Raw genomic sequence first — 24,732 nt, forward strand, 5'->3', positions numbered from 1 at the left:
CCCAGCAGCTCAAAAGTCTGAGGCAAGAAGATCCCAAGTTTAAAGCCAGCTTCAGCAATTTAGCAAGGTAATGAGGTTAACTTAGTAAGACCCGTCTCAAAAAAATAAATAAATAAACAAACAAATAAAAAGGGCAGAGGTTATGGCTCAGTGGTTAAACACCCCAGGGTTTAACTCCTGGTACAAAAAATAATACCAAAAAATATATTTTGAGTTACAGTCAGTGAACACTTCAGACACAGATATAATAGGGAGTGACTCAACCAAGTTTATTTCAAACAAAAGACACTTGAAGTTAACTTTTTTACCTATGTGAGCTCACTGGCCCTCTATGCCTCCCCTTCTGCATCAGGATACCTGCCCTAGAACCCTAATCCTCAAGGACTGATTTGAGGTTCTTCCCACAAGCAATGATTGCAGCCACTTGGTTAAACTCTCTCCAGGGAGCATTTCTAAAACCAACCTCTAAGTGAAACTTTGCAACAGGTCCAAAAAAAGAGATGGCCTGAAACAAAAAAATACTATTCTTTCTCCTGATAAAGCAGCAAGAATTTAAGCCACTGTAAAATCTGATCCAGAGGTTGATACATCTTCCAATCCAAAACCATGTCCAGGTTCTCTCCCTCCAATCCATGAAAAGAGAGAACAAGATATCCTCTTAGGAATGCTGTTCCTCCAGGTAGGACTGAGCATTTTTAAAATAGAGCTGGGGACACACGGGGTCTGAGCGAGCATGGCTACTGAAAAGGCTTCTTTCCTAAGTGGGATCTCTGATGTTTGTCAAGGCTTGAGCTCCAGCTGAAACTTTTGCCACAGTGAGAACATTTATAAGGTTTCTCTCCTGTGTGAACTCTCTGATGTCTATTAAAGTTCGACCTCTGAATAAAGCTTTTCTCACAGATGGGACATTTATAGGGTTTCTCTCCTGTGTGGATTTTCTCGTGGTGGCGCAATCCTGAGAAGTCACTAAAGCCTTTCCCACAGTAATCACATTTACAGGGCTTCTCTCCTGTGTGCGTTCTCTGATGTTTCACAAAGTCTGAGCTCCGCAGAAAGGCTTTTTTGCAGATGGGGCACTGAAAGTATGTCTCTCCGGTATGAGTTCTTTGGTGAAAAACCAACTGTGAATTCCTATAAAAGGTTTTCCCACACTCCCTGCAGGTGGGGAGTTTCTGGGCCATGGGGGCTCGAGGCTGCCCCTTCTGACTGGCCTCTCTTTTCTCCTCCAACCACATGGCAGACAGTTCTGCTGGAGGTGGATTTGGCATAGACTGACCTACTTGCTTCTCAGAACTCCTTCCATGAGGAGAGAGTTGTTCCCCTGCCCCCTCACTCTGAAGGTTTTCTGGTGCCTCAGGAAGATTTTCCCCTTCTCCAAAGTGTCCAGAGTCATCTTCACTGAAGAAGTCCTTCAAGGCAGGCTGAGGAAGTGCCTCACCCAAGGTGTGACATGAAGCAACCAGTGGTTCCTGGTTCCTGTGATTTTCCAAGTTCAAGTTCTCTTTGTCGTTCTCTTGTCTATCTCCTGAAAGAAAATTTGAAATGGTTCAATGTTATGCCCTGTTTTCTAACTCATCTCTCAAAGAAGGGGTCACCAGAAAATATTCTTCTTACCAAGATAGCATTAGTGAGACAAAAAGAAAACTGTCACGCAGCCTGATGCTCCACACTCGCTTCAACTGCACTGGATTCAGGACTATGTGTTTCAGCTCTAGAGCTAAGAACTTCTGAATAGCAAATGAGGGCTCACAGCAGGCTTTTCTGACCCCTCCACAAATCAGCAGCAAGCATTTCTTAAGGGCCAGGAAAAGTATACTATGCACCAGAAGTACTTTTTAAAATGATCTTTAAAAGAATTTGGAAGGAGAAAAAAGTATATACAGGAAAACCAAATCAACCTCAATTGTATTAACCAGATAGAAGTGAACATATGCTTCCTCCCAGACTATTTACTTAATCTATTGTAAATGCTATTTCAGATACAGATAATATTATATTGTATATATAGTTCTATATCTGGTTATGTAGCATTTAAATTGTAAAGAGTAGTACTGGTCAATTTAACATGGATTCCCCCATTTGCAAGTAATTCAAAAATTCATGAAATTCATTAAGATGTTATTTTCCTATGGGTGCAATACAACAGGACTTCAGTGTAAAAGTAAATTCTTCAGTCTTTGCTTGAATCCAGTATTTACATGTGCTTTATTTTAGAGATGAGTTCTCACTCAACTCAGGCTAGCCTCAAACTCAGTGATTCTCCTTCCTCAGCCTCTCAAGTAGCTGGGACTATAAATGTGGGCCACTGTGCCCAGTTACCTATGCCTTATGAACTCACATAAGCAGTTATATTTATTTTCTCATAATGTAGGTTTTCAATTATTTATTGCTTACAGATGCATATGATAAAGATTTTTATTTTGGCTGTAGGATTTTTTCAACTTTTATAAATTATCCCTTAGATCTAAAGAGGCTGTTTAACTTTCTCTTTCATGGATTCATGTCTTTCCAATTATCTGCCAGAGATTTAGGCTTCTGCTACAGAACTAGGACTGAACTTGTTTATCCTCAAAGCTTTAGAACATGTTCCACTCAAATGGCAAAGGTACTGTCACTTTTCTTTTAAGACGACTTTATAAATAGCATCTTAAAGAACTGAGTAATGGCCCATTAGGAAGGTGTCATAATAAACACATGAAGTATTTAAGAATCCTCTTACTGTGGAAATCTATGTTGTTTATTATGTCTTTGCTACTATAAATATGCTGTGATAAACACTTTTCTTCATAAGTTTTTGCCCACAATTCTGCTTAACACTTTAAAGGAATTCTTCTTCAAAGTGGAATTACTGTGTCAACGGGCATGAATATTAAAGCTCTTGACACCTACTGGCAACCTGATTTCCTGAACAACTCTGGCATATTCTAGTATGTGAAACAGGGCAGAGGGAGAGCTGAATAAAGACTCAAATATTCAATGCTTTTAAAATATATGCCATATATAGAGGAAAGGGGCCAAGTAGAGGGAGAAGGAAAGGGAAAGGGGAATACTGGGGAATGATGTTGGCAAATTATATTGTTATATTTTGTGTGTACACAAATATGTAACAATGAATCCCACTATTTTGTATAATTATAATGCACCTATAAATATGAAAAATAAATATATGCCATCAGTGAAAAATGCATTTTCATTGTTTTAAATTTTAAATTCTTAGTTATGAAAGGATATATATTTTTCATATTTATGAGCTATCCCAAACCTGCTGTCCATTTCTTACTATGAAGTTATTTTTCTTATTAACCTGCTTTAACTTTTTCTATATTAAGAAAAATAACATAGAATGTCATTTATCTGTCATGTTCCTGAAAAATATTTTTCTTCAACATAGTTACCTGATTCCATTTGGGTTTATTTTTATGTATAGAAGTTGTGGGGGATTTTACTTTTTAAAGATACTCAAGCCAATCAATCTTTTCCTAAATATTTTTTCATCACTTTTTTTTTTAGAGAGAGAGAGAGAGAGAGAGAGAGAGAGAGAATTTTTTTAATGTTTATTTTTCAGTTTTCGGCAGACACGACATCTTTGTATGTGGTGCTGAGGATGGAACCCGGGCCACACACATGACAGGCGAGCGCACTACCGCTTGAGCCACATCCCCAGCCCCTTTTCATCACTTTTATACTTATAAAAAATTGTCTTATCCAGTCACAATAAAAATATTCACTCATTTTTATCTTCTTACTTTACTTTCATATTATATCTTTTAAAACTGTATTTCCAACTTATTTTGGTATAATACATTATGGTTTGGATATGAGGTGTCCCCCACAGCTCATGTGTGAGACAATGCAAGAATGTTTAGAGGGAAAATGATTGGGTTATGAGAGCTTTATCACAATCCATGAATTAATTCTCTAATAAGGATTAACTGAGTGATAACTGTAGCCTGGTAGGCTGCGGTGCACCTTTGGGCTATATATTTTGTACTTGATGAGCAGAGCGCTCTTTCTCTGCTTCTTGGTGTGATGTCTTGAGCTGTTTCTCTCCACCACACTCTTCCACCATGATATTCAACTTCATCTTGAGCCCCAAGGAATGGAGCCAGCAGTCTATGGACTGAGACCTCTGAAACTGCGAGCCCCCAAATAAACTTTTTCCTCCTCTAATTCTGCTACTCAGCTCTTTTGGTCACAGCAGTAAAAAAGCTGACTAAAAGAGACATAAATAAAAACTAAACTCATTATTTTTCCCAAGCATCTTTTTATTTCCAGTCCTACCATTAAAGAACAGCTTAGAAGTAAAATTACGGTTGGTGTAGAGCAAAGGTACATGTACAATACATGCCTAGCATGTGCAAAGTCCTGGGTTAGATCCCCCAATTAAAAAAAAAAAAAAAGAAAGAAAGAAAGAAAAAGAAAATCTTAGGTCTTAGTTGATGCTTTAGCGAAGAAAAATAGTTAATTAGACTACTGGGGCCAAGAACTGCTTCTCCCATCCTTTCCTTTTCTTCTTCTAGGGTTCTGGGATTTATTACATATGTAAAAGTGTGTGAACAGGGATGAGAGTGTATGTACTGGTTAGATAACTAAGTTTTGCACAATTGCCATGTTTTAGAAAAAGCATAGAAAGCAAAGGGTAACTGCCATTTTACAACAGCACATTTTACAACAATACATTCAAATTTCTTCTTCCCCAGTCTTAAAATACATGACTAATATGAATTATTTAATGACTGTTAGGTATGAAGAGATTAAAGAAAACATGTTTCTCTGTTTATTTTATTTTGCTGAGGGTAGGTGGTTACTATTCACTATAACCAAAATGAGAAAATTCTAATTACTTTGAACCTTCTTGTTAGGATTGACAATAATGGTTGTTATAAAATCTTTTTTTATGGAGTTCTCCCTATATCTCTACAGGTCCTCAATGTGTAACTCTTAACTCTGAGAAACAAAGCTATCACAAGAGACAAGATTGATGACAGCAAATCCAATGTGTGTGTGATCTTCCTTTCATGATTAAATATATGAATTAACAGCCCTATAGCCAGAGAAAAGGACACTTAACTTTGGATTCAAACCAGACTGGCCCAATCAGGCTAGGTCTAATCAATGGAATAGAAACTAAAGTCCTAATACATCCTCTTCCACCTTCAATTTAAGAACAGGAAATAAGAAAGGGCTCCACAGCAATGATAAATCACTTACCTACACAAGTGAGTCGTGGGATCTTCTCACTGACATGAAGCTGCAGTCCTGTCAGCTCTTGCCCATATACTGTTGAATTAGTTAGGTCAGGTTTAGTGTTGGAAATGCCTGTGACAGAAAGATAAGCATGTGGGCCTTCATGAATGGGGATGTCTGGGAGCTTGAGCTGTTTCTCAAAGGAACACCCTAGCATGAAGGGAAATGTGAAGGCTCCAAGACCACTTAGGGAAGCTTACATGAGAATAGAGCATGGAAAAGATTAAGACACCAGTTTTCACTATTAGACCAGGACATATGTAAAGGCCACAAAAAAACAAGAATCTGGACAGGTAACTAGCAGACCACTGTCAGGCTGGTGCAAGGATCGTGGATAGAGATTTCACCAGTGGTTATTCTGAGGCAGTGTGATTTAGTAGGAAAGAGCTTGGACTCAGAGCCAATCACAATTAGTCCCATCTTAATTTGGCACTTAAGAGCTCTGTAACAATGAGCAAGTGCTGAGCTGGCACTCACTTCCATCATCTTTAAAGGGAAATACCAACTTCATAAATTAAAGATGTTACTGTACATAACTCTCACAAATGTTCCTGGAATACAGAACACTTTCAATACAAGGAAGTTCGACTATAACTCTGCAACTAGCTCCAGTTCCTAACTGTGTCTCTAAATAGACTTCCTTTACCCACAGAACTTAAATTTGAGCAGATGTCTCTGAGTGCAAAGAAAATGCCTAACAGTTTTCCATCCTTTCCATCACCCTTTGTCAAAGCTGACCCATGCCCTCACCTCCTGAGACCATTTTCCCATAGGTCTCCAGCATGAGATCCCAGTATTGCTCCTTTTGACTGGAATCCAGGTGTCTCCAGTGCTCCTGGAAAAAATACAATGCTGTCACTCCAATGAAGGTGTTTAAACCTGCATTTCTTTCCTATAGGAAAGCTGACAAGAATGGAATACGCTGTAGGATTCTACTCATCAGCAGATATAATAACTTAAGGGAGAATGAGTCAAGAAACAAACAGGGAAAGGGGAAAATGACAATACTTCACATCAGTATTTTTTGTTTTGGTTAGAAAACACTTAGGGCTTAAGTTCTGGTTTTGTGGGAGACTACAGGTATTTACAGGAGAAGCCTTTTCTATACTGTTCCTTTTTTTCTTAACTCTTTCAAGTGCTTATAGTATGAGTCTGGCAATAGAACTTGATATATTCATTATTTAATGAAAATTCAAGAAGGAAAACAAAGAAATTTAAAAGGAACTTATTGGGAAAGCAAGTAAAAATCAGTGAAAATGTGAGAAGAGTCGATAGTGAAGCCAACTGTTTTGTAAGCCTTACTCTGAAACAAAAATTGGTAGATTCAAAAGAGAGATGTTGCAGCCATTCACCCCTGAAATTTCTCAACAGTTCTGTATGCACAGCCTAACACTAAATTGGTTTTATTCCTAGTCAGGGGAAAACCAATATGTTTTCTGGAGCAAGGTATCCCTCTATTATCCACAAAGCAGCCTTCTTTTCCCATGGAATCAGACTAGAAACAAAATTGGGAATGCCACCCAACTAGGATTTACTTTTAAAAATTCTAATTTCAATCTCCCCACTATGAAGTAGACCATTGGAAACTCGGAATGATTAGCACCCATCCTTTCGAGTAGAATATATTGGGCTTCAAGTCCCAGCCTTGCTAATTTCTAGTTGTATAACTTCAAGCAAGTTACTTAACCTTTTAGAGTTCTGGTCCTCACCTAATGACAGTACTGAACTTAAAAACTTGTAGGGAGGTTTGGAAGAAACAAGACAGTGTCTACTGTTTTCAAAGTACATCATACATTTAATTTATAGCAATCATCAGTTTATTAAATACTTATATGTGTATGTATATATATATATATGTATAACACACACACACACACACACACACACACACACGTATTTGATTAATCATCACCTCTACTAGCACTAAACTCCAAAAAAGGACTAGGTCCTACTCTCCATATATTGTCAGGCTAAAATAAAGCTCTCAGACCAAGTCCTCAGTAGATGATATATTATTACCATTCTCTGAAGTCTCCCAGACTCATCCCCAGACTTTGCAGGAAAACTAAGGAAGGGATTCTGTTTATTTTCAGGGACCCTTAGGTTTATGGCCAGTCTTTATGTTGTAATAAGCCAGAGGCATAAATGAGGAGAGGAATGATGAAGTCATCTTCCTATCACATACAATATATATATCCCTCAGGAATGGCATTCTCATCCTGAAGTAAATCTGTCCTAGTCATCAAAGAAGGTAGTGTTATGGTTTGGATGTGAAGTGTTTTCCCCAAAAGCTCGCATATGAGACAATGCAAGAAGGTTCAGAGAAATTATTGTGTTGTAAGAGTCTTATTCCAATCAGTGAATTAATCTCCTGATAGAGATTAACTGAGTGTACTGAAGTGGTAGGGTGTGGCTAGAGGAGGTGGAAATTGGGGTGTGGCTTTGGGGTACATATTTGTATCTGGCTAGTGGAGCTTCTCTCTCTGCTTCCCGATCACACCTGTGAGCTGCTTCCCTCTGCCACACTCTTTCACCATAATGTTCTTCTTCTTTTTTTTAACCAAACTATCTTTACTGTTTACAGTAGTAAAGGGTAACATAATATACAAATTGGTGAACAAACAACAGAGCCAACAACATCCCACCAGAGCCCATACAGCAAAACAGAAAATGAGGACATTTCTGCAAGATCTCAAGCAAGCAAGGTGATGGGTTACTGTTAGGGGACTATAAAAGGCAGAGAATGGCCATCAAGCAGCAATGGATCCTTACAGGACGACAGGCAGAACTATGAACATTTTAATTGATAAAGATTCACAAATATCTCACAGAACTGGAGTCACTGTTCTAATGCATAATTTCGATACTTATTTGGACAGTGGCAAAGTAAAAATCCATAAGAACACTAAAGTCACCTTTCTGTGGGTTTCTTTTGCAACCACACTTTGAAGCAGCTCTTTATAACATAATTGTAAATTCAGTGATATTTCATTTTACTTTATATAAAGACCATAATTATCTGTTAGAAGTAAATCTGAGGCCACGATACAATTACCAAATGAGAAATATGGTAATTATTTCCTAGTTTTGAAAAGATAAAAGCTGGTTTTGGTTGTGCCAATCATTGCCCACATAACCACACCCAGGCACTGAATGCAAACATGTCATCCTGGGCCTCAGACCCAGAGGGAACACACTCAGGAGCAGAAAGCACTTGGGCCTTATTACTGAAGGACTTATTTTGTTTTTTACTTTTGAAGAAGTATTCCAGTATTTTGCCTTCAACTAAACCATATGTTTGATAAAGTCTATCATTTGCAGCTTTTAGAATAATATGCCTGGTGGAATTCTACCCGCAACATTCTTCCACAGATGCACAGTGTGAACATGAGCTCTCCACGTGATTCGGACAAGTAGCTCCAGCAGTAACCACTACTCAAGGGGTGAGAGCCTAGCCACAGACTGAAAGCCAACATTTGGCCACAAGTTTGAAGGAAAACATGTTTTGAGAAGGGCAATGAACAAAACCAAGAACAAAAGCAAACCCCAAACCTTAAAACTCATTTCACAAAGAGAACAATGTGATTGGCCCAATGTAAGCTGTAGACTCATCCCTGCAGAGTTTTGAGCTGCACTTGAAGTGCTTCGAGGATCGTTTTGGTGACTGTCCTTGTCTTTCTCGGACTCCTCTGTGATCAGCATGGTCGCTCACCATTCAATTACAAATGCAAGGTCGATGGCGGGGTGTGGGGTGGTCCCTCTGGAGGCCATGCCTCCCGTCTGCTGCTGGAACACGTCGATGGTGTCCTCAACCTCCATCTCCAGCTGGGCTGGAGTGTCTGTTTCATTAATTGGTTGCCCATCAAACCTGAATCTAATCTGTTTCATTGACAAGCCCTGCCTCTCGCAGTAGGCCTTCATCAGCTTGCTCAATGGGGTATGCCTCTTGATCTTGAACTGCACCACTGAGCCATCCTGCCCCACCACCTTCAGGTTGATATGGTCATTCTCCGTCTTCACGCCCTCCTTGAGCTTCTCCTTGGACATGGCTGCGCAGCGACGGCAGCGAGACACAGAGGTGGAAGAGGCAGTGCAAAGCGGGCGAGTCACACTCTGGGCGCCGGCTGCTCTCCACCATAATGTTCTGCCTCATCTCAAACTCCGAAAAAGGGATCTGGCCTTCTATGGACTAAGACCTCTGTAACTGTGAGCCCTTAAATAAACTCTTCCTCCTCTATAATTGTGCTGGTCAGGTCTTTTAGTCATAGCAGTGAAATAGCTGACTAAAACAGGTGGAAATGACTCAAGGAGAAAGGAGACACCAAAAAGTCTTGAATTAGAAGATGCTCAGCCAAAATAATTTTAAAAAGGAAAATCTGAATCTTTTAGTGTGGAAAAAAGGCAGGAAGCTAGAACTATAGCTAGAACCACATTTTTAAATATTTTTTAATTGTCAATGGACCTTTATTTTATTTTTTTATATGTGGTGCTTAGAATCAAATCCAGTGCTTCATACATGTTAGACAAGCATTCTATCACTGAGCCACAACCCCAGCCCTAGAACCACATTTTTAATATGAATTTCAATTTAAAATGTTTAAAAGTCTGCACTAAGCCAGGGATACTGGTGCATGCCTATTATCCCAGTGACTGGAGAGGCTGAGGCAGGAGGATAATAAGTTCAAGGTCAGCCTCAACAAGACCCTGTCTCAAACTAAAAAGTAAAAAGGATTGAGGATATATAGTTCAGTAGAAAAGTTCCTCTGGGTTCAATCCCCCATACCAGTTAAAAAAAAAAAAAAAAAGTATGAGCTGCTGGCAGTTTATTTTGTTAATGCTCTATAAATAAGGCTATTTTAATAACCTCCTGAAGATAACCAGCCTGAGCAAATCTTGCTGAAAACAGGAGTCCTTAGTCTTCGTGGTCAGAACACATGGATCCTCACTTCAGTGTTAGTAAAGAAAAGGACACAGCCACCAAGCTCAGTAATGTCTGACTGGATGGCCAGCTTGCTCAAGAAAAGAACTTGGTCTTTTACTCTTTTTACTCTTTTTACTCTCCACTGCCTGTGACACAGTAGGCACTCAACATATATTGTCAGGCCAACATAAAGCTCTCAGACCGAGTCCTCAGTAGATGATATATTATTACCATTCTCTGCAGTCTCCCGGACTCATCCCAGGCTTTGCAGGAAAACTACGGAAGGTATTCTGTTTATTTTCAGGGACCCTTAAGTTTATAGCCAGGCATTATGTTGTAATAAGCCAGAGGCAGAAATGACGAGAGGAATGATGAAGTCATCTTCCTATCACATACAATAAATATTTCCCTCAGGAATGGCATTCTCAGTCCTGAAGCAAATCTGTCCTAGTCATCAAAGAAGATAGTGTTATGGTTTGGATGGTAGTGTTATGATTTGGGCCTATTCCATGGGGACAAGAAGAATCATCAGTAAAAGACAAAAAAGGATATAAGCCTCAAAGCCCACAAGGGTTCATCAGTTTATTCAAAAGCCAGAAAAGTTACTTTCAGGAGTCTCTAAACAGTGTACCTCCAGCTTAAAGTGACACACTTACTCAAGGAGCTGCCAAGATGCTCAAGAGTATGAATGAAGCCCCCACTTGAGACACAGAATGCAAATACTAGCCATCTTGCTCTTTTCTCATATTTAGAGAGAAGAAAAAAAGTCCAATTTCCAAACAGCTCTATTTTTGTGTGGAAATAGCACCATCTTGTGGATTGACAAGACATTATGACACCTGACTTCACAAGGAGTGCTCCTATCCTACATGTTTGAAAAAAATATCTGGGAGGTAAATGCATCCATCCCTCCAGTCTAGATGAGGGTCCAACTTAGTCATGGTTTCTGATGATAAAGTACTATTGTGTAGTGATAGTGACCCCACTTCATTATTCTAGTATTATTCACAAAGCTCCTAATGCCTGCATTAGATCAGAAGTAATTATTTATATTTAAAATTTCCTTCAAACTTCCAATGAATTCATTAAATATCAAGGTTTTTCCTGAGGCAGATAATTGTTTTTAGTTTGGGGGAGGGATGTTGGGATTGGGTGTGGATGATGTTTGTTTGAGTGGTTCATAATCAGTTACTAGCTCCACGTAGAAACATATATATGTATATGTAATTGTCAATAATGGATTGGTGCTGCCAAATATTCTGATCTTTTAAAGTTCTCCAGAACAGGAAATGGCTAATGTCCGTGTTACTCCACTAGTTAAAACATGTTAATAAGTTATATATGACTGTCATAGGGATACTGTATGTAAGAGGCAATAATCCTCTATGCCTGATTGAAATATTTCATAGAATACCTCATTCATCCATCCATTCATTCATTCATTCATTCAGCTAGAGATTAAACCTTTGTTCTCATGTGCTCTAGCACTGAAGTATATGTCCAGCATCCCAAATCTTTTTCACCAAGTAACCTCCTGCTTAACATCTTGACTTGGTTTCTGGAACCCTGATTCACTAAAAAAGGCATATTCCTCTCCTGCCACCTCTTTGTTCTCCTTCGCCAAAGAAAAACTGCAACACTGGTATTCTACTTTCTAAGTCTCTCAACCCAGAAAGCTGAAACTCAGACCCTGGTCTAGATATGGCATTAAGGACCACCTATTATTTATAGCCTTCTCTATTTTTGCCTTTACTCTGAAGTACTTCCCAAAACAAGTCCCAAGAAGAGCATTTTGAAAATTTTAAACGATATTTCAATTGAGATATATTGATTCCTGAAGAATTTTTTAAATCAAATACAACTTTTCAAAGTTAGTAATTACATAATCAGCACCACATAAAAATAAACAATTACACTTGTCCCAGAGACTTTGTTCTAAACCCAGAATAGAGTATCAGGAACTAAGTTCTCTTTCTGCATTGAACAACTAAAAGGGAGACAAAATATATGAAGTGATGGCTTCCAGATGTTGCACATTAAGCAGAAAAGAGGTCCCTGAAGGCAAGCAAACAAACTGGGTCCTATAGTTGTCCATACATAATTCCTGGAGAACCCAGGCAGCATCACAGAAAGGAGGAACCCGAGTGGAGCCAGGAGGCCCCCAGAATTAAGCAGAAGGAGCTCAGAGTATGAAGAGGTCACTGTGGTTACAGTTAGCAGGGCTGAAGATCAGAGATGAAGAAGCTGTACAAAGAGAGGTTGAGAGATCTAGAGAGGGGTCCTCCTCAAGTCAGAGAAAAGGATCACATGAAAGAATCAGAGGGAACATTCCTCAAACTCACACAGCTACTTCTACCAGCTAGAGTGGAAAACCCAGTAGAGTAAGAGGTAGTAGGCAGAATACTCAGAAGGCTACTGCCACAGTAGGGGGTAAAATTAACCCTATATTAAAGGCTTTTCTGGTACTATAAAGTAATCCCACTTAGCCAGACATGGTGATGCACATCTGTCATCCTAGCAACTTAGGAAGGCTGAGTCAGGAGGATTGCAAGTTCAAGGCAGGCCTCAGCAACTTAGCAAGACCCTATCTTAAAATAAAATTTAACAGGGCTGGGGTATAGCTCAGTGGTAGACCACTCCTGGTTCAATCCCTACTATGGCAAAACCAAAAAACAAAAACTAGTAATCTCCGTTAATCCAAGTTTCACTTTCCATGGTTTATTACTCATAGTCAACTGTGGTCTGAAAATATTAAATGGAAAATTTCAGAAATAAACAATTCGTAAGTTTAAATTGCACATCATTCTAAGTAGCAAGATAAAATCTCTCACAGAACATGAATCATCCCTTTGTCCAGCATATCCACATTGTACACACTACATTTAGTAACCATGTTTGTTATCAGATCCACTATTATGGTATCCCAGTGCTTGTTTTCAATAACCCTTATTTTACATAATAAAGGCCCAAAATTTAAGAGTAGTGGATATGTCAAAGAGAAGTCACAAAGTGCTTCCTTTAAGTGAAAAATACGAAAGTTTTCAACATGATAATTTTTAAAACTCATATGCTGAGGTTGCACAAGTTATGGCCACAGTGAGCAGTAAGTATGTAGTCATTCACCTCATTTCATCTCATCACACAGGTCTTGTGTCATCTTACATCACACTACGAGGGTAAGAACAAAACAATAAGATATCTGAGAGACCATATCCAGATATATTTTATTACAATATATTGTTATAATTGTTCTACTTTATTATTAGTTATTAACCTCTAATCTTTCCTGATTTGTAAATTAATCATAGGCATGTTAAGGATATGAAAAAAAATTATATATGGTTCCAGGAATCCACTAGAGGTACTGAAACACATCTCCTCCAAATCAGAGAAAACCACTGTATAACAAATTTTGTCCAACCAATTTACTGCATCCCAGAGTAAAGCTCAAGAACACTTATGGAAATACAAAAATATCCCCTATCCAGGCTAGGAATGCAGCTTCACAAGCTCAAAAGCCTACATTCAATCCTCAGCACAAAAAAAAAAAAAAAAAAAAATCAAGTTAAAATTAAAATTAAATAAAACCAGTGAGAACTGGGGCTGTAGCTCAGAGGTAGAGTGCTTGCCTTGCACATGTGAGACACTGGGTTCAATCCTTAGCACCACATAAAAATAAACAAGTAAAATAAAGATATTTTTTTAAAAGTGAGAATATATTAAGGTAAACAAAAAACATATACTACATGCAGAACGGCAAAAATAAAATTAAGACTTATTGGCATGATTCCATTGTATATAAAATCTGAGAAAGCACAAACTAATGTGCAGTAACAGAAAGTTAGATCCTTAATTATCTCAGGATGATGTGAGAAGGCAAAAAGGGACCAGAGAGAGGAAACTTTACAGTGTGGTGGGTATATTTACTATACTGATTGTGGTCACGGTATTAGGACCAAATATGATGTCAAAACTTTCCAAATTGTACATTTTAGATATATGTAGTCAGTTTGCTAATTTTATTTTTACATAAAGTCAGCGAGTCACCTGTTGTACATTAGAAATAATCATTCAAATTAAAATGACTCCCATGAAAACTATACTAGGAAATAAAACAGATTTTTCTTTTCTTTTCTGTTTTGTTTTTGTTTTGTCCTATGTTACCCATTCTCAATTCTTCTAACTCAGGTTCCTGAATAGCCAGGATTATAGGCAGGTGCCACCACACCCAACCAAGACAGTCTTGTCTTAGTATAACCTAAAAGTAATAAAAAGATGACCATACTTGGGTAGAGACACGATTTGCCATATTCCTTTACTCAAGATGACAATTAGGAAACATTCTGTCTTAAGTAAAAACACAGAGTTCATTCTACATTTACTATAACTTTACAACCAGGCCTTCCTGTTTACTCCCCTTCAGTAACTGTACCCCTGGCAATCCTCCTGCCCAATCCTCCTGCCCTTGAAGCCTGGTTCCAGGGAAGAGAAGCAGGGACCCAGCTCACCTGAGGGGCTGCAGGGAGAAGTGCAGCTCCAAAGTCCTGGTCTCTAATGAGCCTGTCCTCAGGTTGGGCAGGAAGCTGGGAAGCAGCCAGAGCTGCAGTGAGAAAAGGAAGTTTTCAGAATCTAGATGTTTTCCTTAACCACTCCCCAGAGAGTACAGAAAATAATCCCCACAAATTAGAACAATCCATTCTGCCATTTGAATTTCAGGATTTGTGTGTACCTCCTAACAAATTCCCCCAAACTTCCAGTTTTCTTTCTTTCTTCCACTTTCCATCCTCAAAACCAAAATCCAAATGGTCTGGCCTCAGCACAAAGTGGTTTAAAATACAAAATTGAATCTCCAAGTCAAACTGGTACATGTAAATCTACCTTTTCCAAACTTTCAGGGACACCATATCATTTCAACTAACACTAGGCCTACTGACCACAATCCCTAAATTTCTCTAAGACAGCACCACACACTACCATGGATAACTGCTCCTCACCTAATTCTGGTTCCACTTCAGATTCCTCTTTCACCATGTGACTGAGCAGCTCCCGAGGTCCTGTGGATGTACTCTGAAGTCCCAACTCTGGAGGTGCCACTTCAAGCTGGGGCTCCACTTCACCCACTTGGCATATGGAGGATTCCTTCTTCTCTGATAAGATTTCCTGTCCTAGAACTTGAATGCTGATCTAGAGAACAGACAACACTAATTACTAAAGGATGCAGAGTTAGGATTTCTAAAGGATATGGAGCAAGCCTCCTGTAACAGACTGGAAGATAGTCTTCCTAGAAGATATGGAATAAGTAGAGAAAGAGAAAACCAGCTTCTACTTTTAGTTTAACAGGAACCAATGAATGGACTATCAGAAGACACACTAAAAGCTAAGGCCTGAATCAGCCTAGGAGACCTCTAAAACATGCCACTATATTATTTCTACTAGACATTCTCCACCAATTAAAACTCAGGTGTTTTTTAATAACTAAAATGTTCTAAACATAGAATGGGAAGGGAAACTTTATCTTCAATCCCCAATGGCTTAAGCGTTGAAAGTCAGAGTCAGAATTAGGTGAGGTATGAAGAAATGCAGATGTGGTGTAAAAAACATAATTAGGCCAGGTCTAGTGGCCCACACCTGTAATCTCAGCTAATTGGGAGACTGAGGCAGGAGGATCACAAGTTCAAGTCTGAGGCAGGCTGGGCAAATTAGTGAGACCCTGTCTTAAAACATACAAACAACAACAACAAAAAAAGGGGGGCTGGGGATGCAGCTCACTGGTAGAGCATCCCTGGGTTTGATCACCAGTACCATAAAAAAAAAAAAAAAAATGGTCTTTGTCCTTGATTCCTGGCATACAGCTCCTAGAACTCTGTAACTTCCTAAAAGAAATGTCTTCCTAAAAGAAATGTTATTCATAATGGCCTTGTCAGCCATACCAGAAGTTATGCCAATGAGTTAACTATTAGTAAATCCTAGATGGCTTCAAGATGAAGAAAGATTGTGAAGTTTAAAGAATTGAAACTTCAATGCCCCAATATCCTAACTTCTGGAGAAAGGAAAGAAATTGAAGATCTTCAATCACCAATGGAAATGATTTAATCAATTGTGTAGAAACAGTGAGACCCTCATAAAAACTTTTCCTTTTCTTTTTGTTTAATTTTTTTTTAGATGGAGCTTTGCTTTATTTATTTATTTTTATGTGATGCTGAGGATCGAACCCAATGCCACACACATGCTAGGCAAGCACTTTACCACTGAGCCACAGCCCAGCCCTCATAAAAATTTCTTTTTGTTTTTTAGACCTTTGTGTCTGGTTTATTTCATTTTGCATAATTTTTCCATCTTGTAGCATGTAACAGAATTTAATTTCATGGTAACAGTAAATAATATTTTATTGTATGTGCATACCACACTGGTTTATCACTCATCTGTTGATGGATATTTGAGTTGTTTTCACCCATTACTATTCAAATAATGCTGCTATGAACTTCGGTATTCAAGTGTCTACATTGTTACACATTTTCAAAAATCCATCATTATCATAAAAATTTTTTAATGCTGGAGCTCAGGGAGCTTCCACGTTGTTGAATTAACTGAGGTATTATTAAGTACACCAGGAGAGGGGAGGGAAGGGAAACACCCCAAGCACCTCTCCCATTTGGCTGCTAGAGAGTTGTATCCTTTATAGTAAACTGGAAACAGTAAGTACAGTACTTTCCTAAATCCTGTATGCCATTCTAATTATCAGATCTGAAGAGGAAACTGTGAGAACTGCCCAATCATAGCCAGATTTTCAGAAGGACACCTTATGCCTAGAACTTGAGACTGGCATCTGAAGTCAGGGAACAGTCTTGTGGGAGTGGGCCTTGCATGGGTGGTATATGTGCTAACTCCAGATAATGTCAGAATTGAACTGAAATGCTGAATGCTCAGTTTGTTTCAGAGAATCAGAGAATTGGGTTTTGGTGTGGAAAATCCCACACATTTGGTGTCAAAATGGTATCAGAAATAAGACAATATACCAGATGAGCATCAGAAAAGCTCTGTGCTTTACTCACAGATAATAATACTTCTGCTTACCCACTGCCATAGTCTCCTCGGATCTCCTTTTAAACTCTCCACAAGGGTCACTGCTTCTTCTCCACTGCCTGGACACTGTTTCCGCACCCACATCTGGATCTCTCCAGGGAGAATGGTCAGAAACTGCTCCAACATGAGAATCTCTAGGATCTGCTCCTTGGTATGAACCTCTGGCCGCAGCCACTGGAAACAGAGCTTTCGAAGTTGTCTGAGGGTCTCGTGGGGCCCAGACAGCACTTGGTAACGAAACTGTCTGAAGAGCTGGCGTGCAGTCTCAGGGCTGGAGAGCTCCCCTTGAGGGGCAGCATCTGGTCCAGAGAAGGAAAAGTCTTCACTCCTCGACAATGAGGGCAGCAGGCCTAGGGCCTGCCCCAGGTCAATGGGCATTGTCTGGCTTCACAAGTTCTTTTAGGAGAAGTGTTTCTGAGGTGGGATTGTCTCTGGGAAGAACCAAATCCTCTCAGGAATGCTAAAGAGAGGATGATATTGAGTGCTACACAGAGGAGAAAAACACATTTTCAAAAAGAACAATGCATATGCCCTACCTGAATAGCCCTATGGTCAATCATGGGTCTTTTGAAATGGCTCAACATATACACTATTCTATTTTGAAAGATGCAAACTTGAAACCTCAGAGCAAACTTGATACCATTATCTAAAGAGCCAGCATTGCCCTGATGTTGTGTAATGTTCTCCCTTGGTCTTCAAATGTCTAGACCATGTAAAGAAGGAAACGCACTACATAAGCATTTTCACTATTGGTTTCCAGGTAAACAGCTCTTCTGCAAAACATTTCTGTATCTGCAGGTTATAAAATAAAGCTGGACAAAGACACTCATGCCCTAGGAATATAGGCTGAAAGGATGAGCTGTTTCCATAACAGATGAACAGGCACCCTCTGCTTCATGCTCCCACTATGATACATATACCGTGCCACCACATGCCAAAGCAACAAGGCCAAGTGACCATAGGTTGAAAACTCTGAAACTGTGAGCCAAAATAAACCTTTCCTCCATCTAAGTTGTTTATCTCAGGTATTCAGACACAGTGATGACGAGATGACTAACATAGAAATTCAGAAGATAGCAACTGAATAGCAGTAAGTGACAAGGTTAATATTAATATATTTAAGCAGAGTGCAGTGGCACACATCTGTAATGCCAGCAACTTGGGAGGATGAGGCAGAAGAATTGCAACTTCAAGGCCAGACTCAGAAACTTTGTGAAGCCCTAAGCAACATAGTGAGACCCTGTTTCTAAATAAAAAAGAAAAAGTCTTGGGCATGTAGCTCAGTGACAAAGCATTCCTGGGTTCAATCCCCAGTAGAAAACAAAAACAAAAAAATATATACATATATATATATATATATATATATATATGTGTGTATATATATATATATATATGTATATATACATATATATATGTGTGTGTATATATTAAAAGGATCAGTAACTTCATATTTCATATTTCTGGTTAACTTTCATGCAGGTATTCCTAACAATGGATTAGTAATCAGTCTGTAAATGTTATGAAGGAGCAAAAAATCATCAGTCCTCCTTAATACTAATGGCAATAATCAAAACACACACACACACACAAAAAAAAAAAAAGTCACCTGGATTTCTGGTTGAATCAGAGATCAGTACACAATTCTAGCTTTTTTAATAGCTGCATTTTTCTTGAGATGTAATAAGCAACATTCTTCAAAAATAATTCTTCCTTATCAGAATATAATTTAAAAATCAAAAAAGAGGAGGATGGCCCCATAAGCTCTTGGGATAAGGGTTGGATTGCAATCAGTATGATGAAACTGCAAGGTTTAACAAGGAGCAGTTGTGACAGTGTTAAAAGCAAAAGACAGAAGCCAATTGATAATGAGAGACACCAGAGTTTCAACAATCCAGAATGAAAAGACTCCCTTAACACTTGTGTTAGTCAGCTTTTCATCCCCAAATACCAAACACAAACAACTTGGAGGAGGAAAGGTTTATTGGGCTCACCGTATCAGAGGTTTCAGTGCAAGGTCAACTGGCTCCACTACTTTGAGCTTGAGATGAGGTAAAGCGTCATGGCAGAAAGGCATGCTCAACTCATGGCAACAGGGAAGCAATATCAAAAACTGCAAATACAAACAGACTAAACACTCAAATTACAAGACAGAGTTTATCTAATTGTAAAAAGCAAGACCCAATTATATGCCATCTGCAAGAGACAATTTAAATATAAAAATATGGATAGGTTGAAAATAAAAGGATGAGAAAAAGTCTATGCAAAGAGCAAACATAGGAAAGTTGATATGGCTAGTATGTGACCAAGACAAAGAGAAAAATAAAGAGTCATTTTCTTATGAAAAATAATTCATGAAAAATAAATAATTACTGTGGCTATACTAGTACATGTAGATGTCATATGAAGAGAAATAAAAAGACTATTTCAGGGCTGGGGGTGTAGTTTAACCATACAGTGCCTGCCTAGCATGCATGAAGCCCCAAATTCAATCCCTAGTTCTAGAGGACAGGGGGTGATATTCCACTAGAACAAATAATTCAAATCATCTAGAACACATAACCCTAAATGTGTATGTATCTAGTAACAATTCTAAAGGACAAATCTTCAGTGTGAGTTGGAGATTTTTATACCCTTCCTCAGTAACTGATAAATATGCAAAACCAAAAATCAATAAGGATATAGAAAATGTGAATAACATTATAGCCAACTAATTAATATTTACAAGACACTAGACCCAACAACTGCAGAATATACACTGATTTTTGCATAATAAACACTATCAAAACAGATTATATGTATAATTAAATTTCAAAAGACTGGAAACTTAAAGTACATATTCTCTAGCTACAGTGCAATTAGAAATGAATAACAATATTTAGAAAAATCCCAATTTATGGGATTTATTAAAATAACCCATAGTCAAAATAGATATAGAAAATTAAAACACATTTTTCATAACAAATGATAATAAAAACAGTATCTCAAACTTTCTGGAAAGCAGCTGAAGTATTTCTTACAGAGAAACCTACATTCAAATATCTTTAAAAAAAAATGAATGAGGAACTAGGAGCATAGCTCAGGGCTACAGTACTTGCCTAGCACGCTCAAGACCCTAGGTTCAAGCCTCAGCACCACTTTAAGAAAAAAGGAAAAGCGTATTTCATAAAATAAAATTTTAAAATGCTTATGTACAAAAATCCTTCCCTATCTAAATGAATTTGGCTTCTGAGTTTTAAATAACAAGTGCCAAGATTTCAAATAGCAAGATACTGATGTGTAAACTTATTCAAATTTAGTTGTTTCCTGAATTAGGACAGCAATTTAGGTGAAATGCCATTAAGGGGAAAACTATACATCTTAAATAATATTTAAATCTGGTGTTAATTAATACACACTATTATAGTAGTAAGAAAAAGTTTCACTTAATAGAGGGCTTATGAGTTTATAGCCCATCGACTTCCGGAGGATCTGCTCCCATTAGTTACCAAACAAACAAACAAAAACACCTAAATTACCTACCACAAATGCATACTTGTTATTAAGGCTTTAACAAATCAGAATTTTTAAATGTGCACCTATATATAAGCATTCTTATAAGTTACATGGTTACACATATAAGTAACCATTTGTTGAGCAGCTATTATTATCCGCTATCAGACTCTGCTCACGTTATTTCTGATCTTTACAATCACCCTGCAAGGTTACCTATTAAAGTTCACAGATCTGGAAACTTGGAAGCTCACAAGTGAACCAAATTCTAACCTAGAAAGTGCTAAAGCCTGCGATTAGGGGAGGAGCACTGCCAACGTTTGTTAATTTGGGAGGCTGCGGGGGGGGGCACTTTGAGGGTTGTCATAAATGGATGGGGGCAGCTACTGGCATTTAGTGCCTTGTCTGGACCGTGCTAACCAGTGGAAGGGTCTCCACACCCTGAGTCCTCTGACCCCCACCGATAGCACCCTGATGAGAAAGACCCTAGGCTACATCAGGTCGGCAGCCCTCCTCCTGAGACTCATTTTTCAGTCGTCCGTGGAAGGCAGCAGGGACGTTTTCCGTCCCGGCGCACAGACCCGGCAACACCCCCAGGAGCCGGGCCAGGTCAGGTAGCAGGCGTGTCCCCCAGCACCCGGAGTCTAAGCACAGCCCGGACGGCCCCTCCCCCGCCCTGGCCGCGAGCGCGCTCCCTGGCGCACAAACGCGCGCGTCCGCTGATTCCGCCGCCGTTCCGGGTGGCCCGCCTAAGTCTCTCGCTGACGCCGGGGAAGCAGGCCCGACACGGAGCGACCAACAGCCGGGCCAGCCCAGCCCAGCCCACGAGCTCACCTCGGCCCGCGGCGCCGACTCGGGCGCACTTCCGGGAGCTGGGCAGCTGCGCGCGCCACAGGCGAAGAGCGACGCGCGGCGCCGGAGTGGGGCGGGGCGGGGTTAGAGGGGCGGGGCCTCGGAGCCGGAATTGAGGTTGAGGCTCCGATTGGCGGCCACTGAGCCACGCCCCATGGCCTCGCGCCGCCGCCCAGGATCTAGGCTGCTGTCTGTCCGCAGCAGAGCCTACGCTGCCAGTCTTTCCTTCCTCCATTCATTTAAGCTTGGTGCGTTCCTCCACTGCTCTCCAGACAGACGTCTCTCGCCTACTCTGTTCAAGGCAGTAGGCCAAACACTGCGAAGTCTCCAAAGATCATTCTCTTGCCTAGCGCAGACCCCTTTGCTCAGTCTCTCATCCAAAGATGACATTTGCCATTATTCATGGTTTTTACCCCAGTGTCTCTCGCTCCTCTCTGCTATTCTTGCCTCAATTGGCCTTCCTGGAGCATTTAAGTTGCCCTAATCTGTTTTGCTTCTCCTCCAACTGTCATAAACTATGTGTTTCTTGGATCTCTCCTTCCACTTTTCATTCAGTGTTGCGCTGAAGTGAGGTGCCAAGGTCTCTTGCCACTTGTGTCTTTCTCCTCTGTCTCCTCTACCCGCCCCTTCTCATTTTACTGTAACATGAATGTAATTCTTGACTCCTCCCTCCCCTTCTCCCACTTGACAACAATCGCCAAGTCCTCAGGCCTGGCAGATACCTTGCCCTCTTTCCATTCTCACTACCTCTATCTACCTGGTCTCGATTCCACATCATTTGTGACCCTAAGACTTCTCACCAGTTTCCAGCCTTGCTGATTTCCAGGCCTTCCCTAGCTGGCCCACAATAATCGTCTTGTGATACTAAGTTGCATTAACAGAAGTGTCATGTCGAAATCTGAGCTAATGGCAAACAGGAGAGTACTCAAAAACATCAGTATAATGAAATGTTCTCTGCCTGTCCCATGTTCACAGGAATTGAAGATATTGTCTCCAGGGAGGCGGCATGATTTCTTTATATACTTCTAAAACCGACCAGTAGAAAAGGATTTGACATACTCCATAGGTCCCTGGGGCCAAACAAGACTAAATGTATGAAACCTGAATGGAATTTTCCAATATTGACTTGTATGTCAGTGCTATTTTGTGAGCTCCTGAGGACAGCATAACTAACAAGTTACAGGACATTTATATGGATACTAGCCTTGGGTGTTACTTCAACACCAAGGTGCTTTCCTTCTACGTAAGCAAAGAGATAAGATGGTTTAAAGGCAAAGATGATGTTTTATCTTCAACAGTAGTAGGTTTTAGCTGATGGGTATCCAAAGACACTAGAAGTACTTCAAAAGCTTTATATGGACCATGTACCCTTTTGTGAACCTAATGGAAGCTTTAAGACTTTTCCCAAGCATGGTGGTGTATGCCTGTAATCCCACCAGCTTGGGAGACTGAGGCAGAAGGATCCTGAGTTCATGGTCAGCTTCAGCAATTTAGCAAATCCCTGAGCAACTCAGCAAGACCCTGTTTCTAAATAAAATATTAAAAAGGGCTGGATTTGTGGCTCAGTGATTAAGTGCCACTGATTCAATCCTGGTACCAAAAAAAAAAAAATTAACAAGGAAGGAAGGAAGCTACATATAAACATTTTATTCTCAAATTCAAGGATCTAACAGATCTCTGAAGGCCATTCTTGGAACCCATGGACCTTAGGCTGAGACTTCTAATACTAGCAGACAGTTCCTGCTAATATGGATATGACACTTGACATTTAATAATTTATTTATATACCAGCAATTTGGGAAGAGGCTTAAAATTTACCTTCATTCTGAACAAAGATATTTATTAAATAGGGAAATAGGCATAAGGAATACTGAAAAGGTATCATCTACTTTTATTTATTTACTCATTCAATAAATATCAGATGCCTCTTCTGTGCTCAGCACTGTTACATCAACTATGTATAAAACTACACAAAGTTCTGGCCCTCACAGGACTTTATATTTTGTAAAGTGAGCTAAATAATTAATAAATACACAAGTACTAATAAGCATTTTGGGTAATGATGCATTGTGGGGAAAAATACATCAAGGAAAGGAGGATTAGTAGTGAAACTGGAATTTTGACATGAAATTGGATTCTTTGTTTCGGCTATTTTTTTTTTTTCTGTTTTCTTGTCTTGTAAATTTGAAGAATAAAATCCATGGACAATAACAAAAGAGAAGAGTAGGAAAAGTAGGGTTTATTTAACTGAGAAGAGAAGAGACAGAACTGCAATGTGGGAGGGGAATTGATAGCAGGAAAATGATTCAGTAAGAAATTGTATTGCAGAGGAAAGGAGGGACAACTACTGAATAATTAATTATGATGTCAATTGTTTAATAACAAAGTTCTCAGGCACTCATACAACGCAGATCATATAGAAAACCCACAGGAAGCCAGGCATGGTGGTTCAGGCCTGTAATCCCAGAAGCTCAGAAGGCTAAGGCAGAAGGATCACAGGTTCAAAGTCAGTCCCAGAAACTTAGTGAGGTCCTAAGAAACTTAGCAAGACCCAGTCTCAAAAACAAACAAATAAAAGTATGGCTGAGTTTGGGGCTTTGTAGTTAAGCACCCCTGGTTTCAATTCCTAGGACCAAAAAAATAAGGAAACAAGCTTCACAGAAGTGGAGCTTAAAGTCAAAAATTATAAGCCATTCAAAAAATAACCTATCATCTAGAGATGAGGGAGAATGGGGAAACGTTGATCAGAGGGTACAAAGTTTCAGTTAGGAGGAATAAGTTTTATAGATTTACTGCATAGCATAGTGACTATAGTTAATAATGTGTATCTCAAAATTGCTAAGAATAGATTTTCATCATTCGCATCTCAAAAAAAGTATGAGATGATAGATATGTTATTAGCTTGCTTTAATCCTTCACGCTTTATACATAATGCAAGATATCCCATTGTACTCCATAAATATATACAATTATAATTCATTAATTAAAAATAATAAATTTTTAAAATCCATCATAAATGGCAGTTACAAAAAATTGAAAGAAGAACCCGTTCCCCAAGAATTAGAAATAATAGAGCAATCTGTATGCATGAATCCCTGGTTTCAGTTCCCAGCATCAATAAGTAAATAAATAAATTGAGC

The 24,732-nt window shown here is 39.2% G+C and overlaps 2 protein-coding genes across 5 annotated transcripts; both read right to left on the reverse strand.

Annotated features, from left to right (window-relative positions):
- Nucleotides 1–245: 245 nt before the first annotated feature.
- Znf18 (zinc finger protein 18) lies at nucleotides 246–21,668 on the reverse strand. Of its 4 annotated transcripts, none has more exons than XM_021731407.3 (7): nucleotides 21,575–21,668; nucleotides 17,243–17,711; nucleotides 15,163–15,352; nucleotides 14,677–14,768; nucleotides 5,998–6,082; nucleotides 5,212–5,319; nucleotides 246–1,525 (listed from the first exon to the last, which is right to left on the reverse strand). In XM_021731407.3, the coding sequence occupies exons 2-7, from the start codon at nucleotides 17,627–17,629 to the stop codon at nucleotides 738–740; spliced, it is 1,650 nt and encodes a 549-aa protein (XP_021587082.1). In that variant the 5' UTR covers nucleotides 17,630–17,711; nucleotides 21,575–21,668; the 3' UTR covers nucleotides 246–737. The 4 variants fall into 4 exon arrangements, with proteins under 4 accessions (XP_021587082.1, XP_021587081.1, XP_040125395.1 ...); XM_021731406.3 differs by having other exon boundaries at nucleotides 17,243–17,735; XM_040269461.2 differs by lacking the exon at nucleotides 21,575–21,668 and adding an exon at nucleotides 19,243–20,106.
- Nucleotides 8,333–13,285, reverse strand: LOC101978414 (small ubiquitin-related modifier 3). The gene has a single exon (XM_078042903.1). The coding sequence runs from the start codon at nucleotides 9,292–9,294 to the stop codon at nucleotides 8,956–8,958; it is 339 nt and encodes a 112-aa protein (XP_077899029.1). The 5' UTR covers nucleotides 9,295–13,285; the 3' UTR covers nucleotides 8,333–8,955.
- Nucleotides 21,669–24,732: the final 3,064 nt, after the last annotated feature.

The sequence above is a fragment of the Ictidomys tridecemlineatus genome, chromosome 3 (genome assembly GCF_052094955.1).
Source record: "Ictidomys tridecemlineatus isolate mIctTri1 chromosome 3, mIctTri1.hap1, whole genome shotgun sequence".
Taxonomy (NCBI): Eukaryota; Metazoa; Chordata; class Mammalia; order Rodentia; family Sciuridae; genus Ictidomys; species Ictidomys tridecemlineatus.

What these genes read in the sequence shown, in the direction of transcription:
- LOC101978414 (XM_078042903.1), bottom strand. Translation starts at nt 9,294, where the DNA reads ATGTCCAAGGAGAAGCTCAAGGAGGGCGTGAAGACGGAGAATGACCAT.
- Znf18 (XM_021731407.3), bottom strand. Translation starts at nt 17,629, where the DNA reads ATGCCCATTGACCTGGGGCAGGCCCTAGGCCTGCTGCCCTCATTGTCG. An exon ending in CGAGGAGACTATGGCAGTGG is followed by an intron (nt 15,353 to 17,242) that starts GTAAGCAGAAGT and finishes TCTGTTCTCTAG; the next exon opens with ATCAGCATTCAAGTTCTAGG. An exon ending in CCCACGACTCACTTGTGTAG is followed by an intron (nt 1,526 to 5,211) that starts GTAAGTGATTTA and finishes ATTTTCTTTCAG; the next exon opens with GAGATAGACAAGAGAACGAC.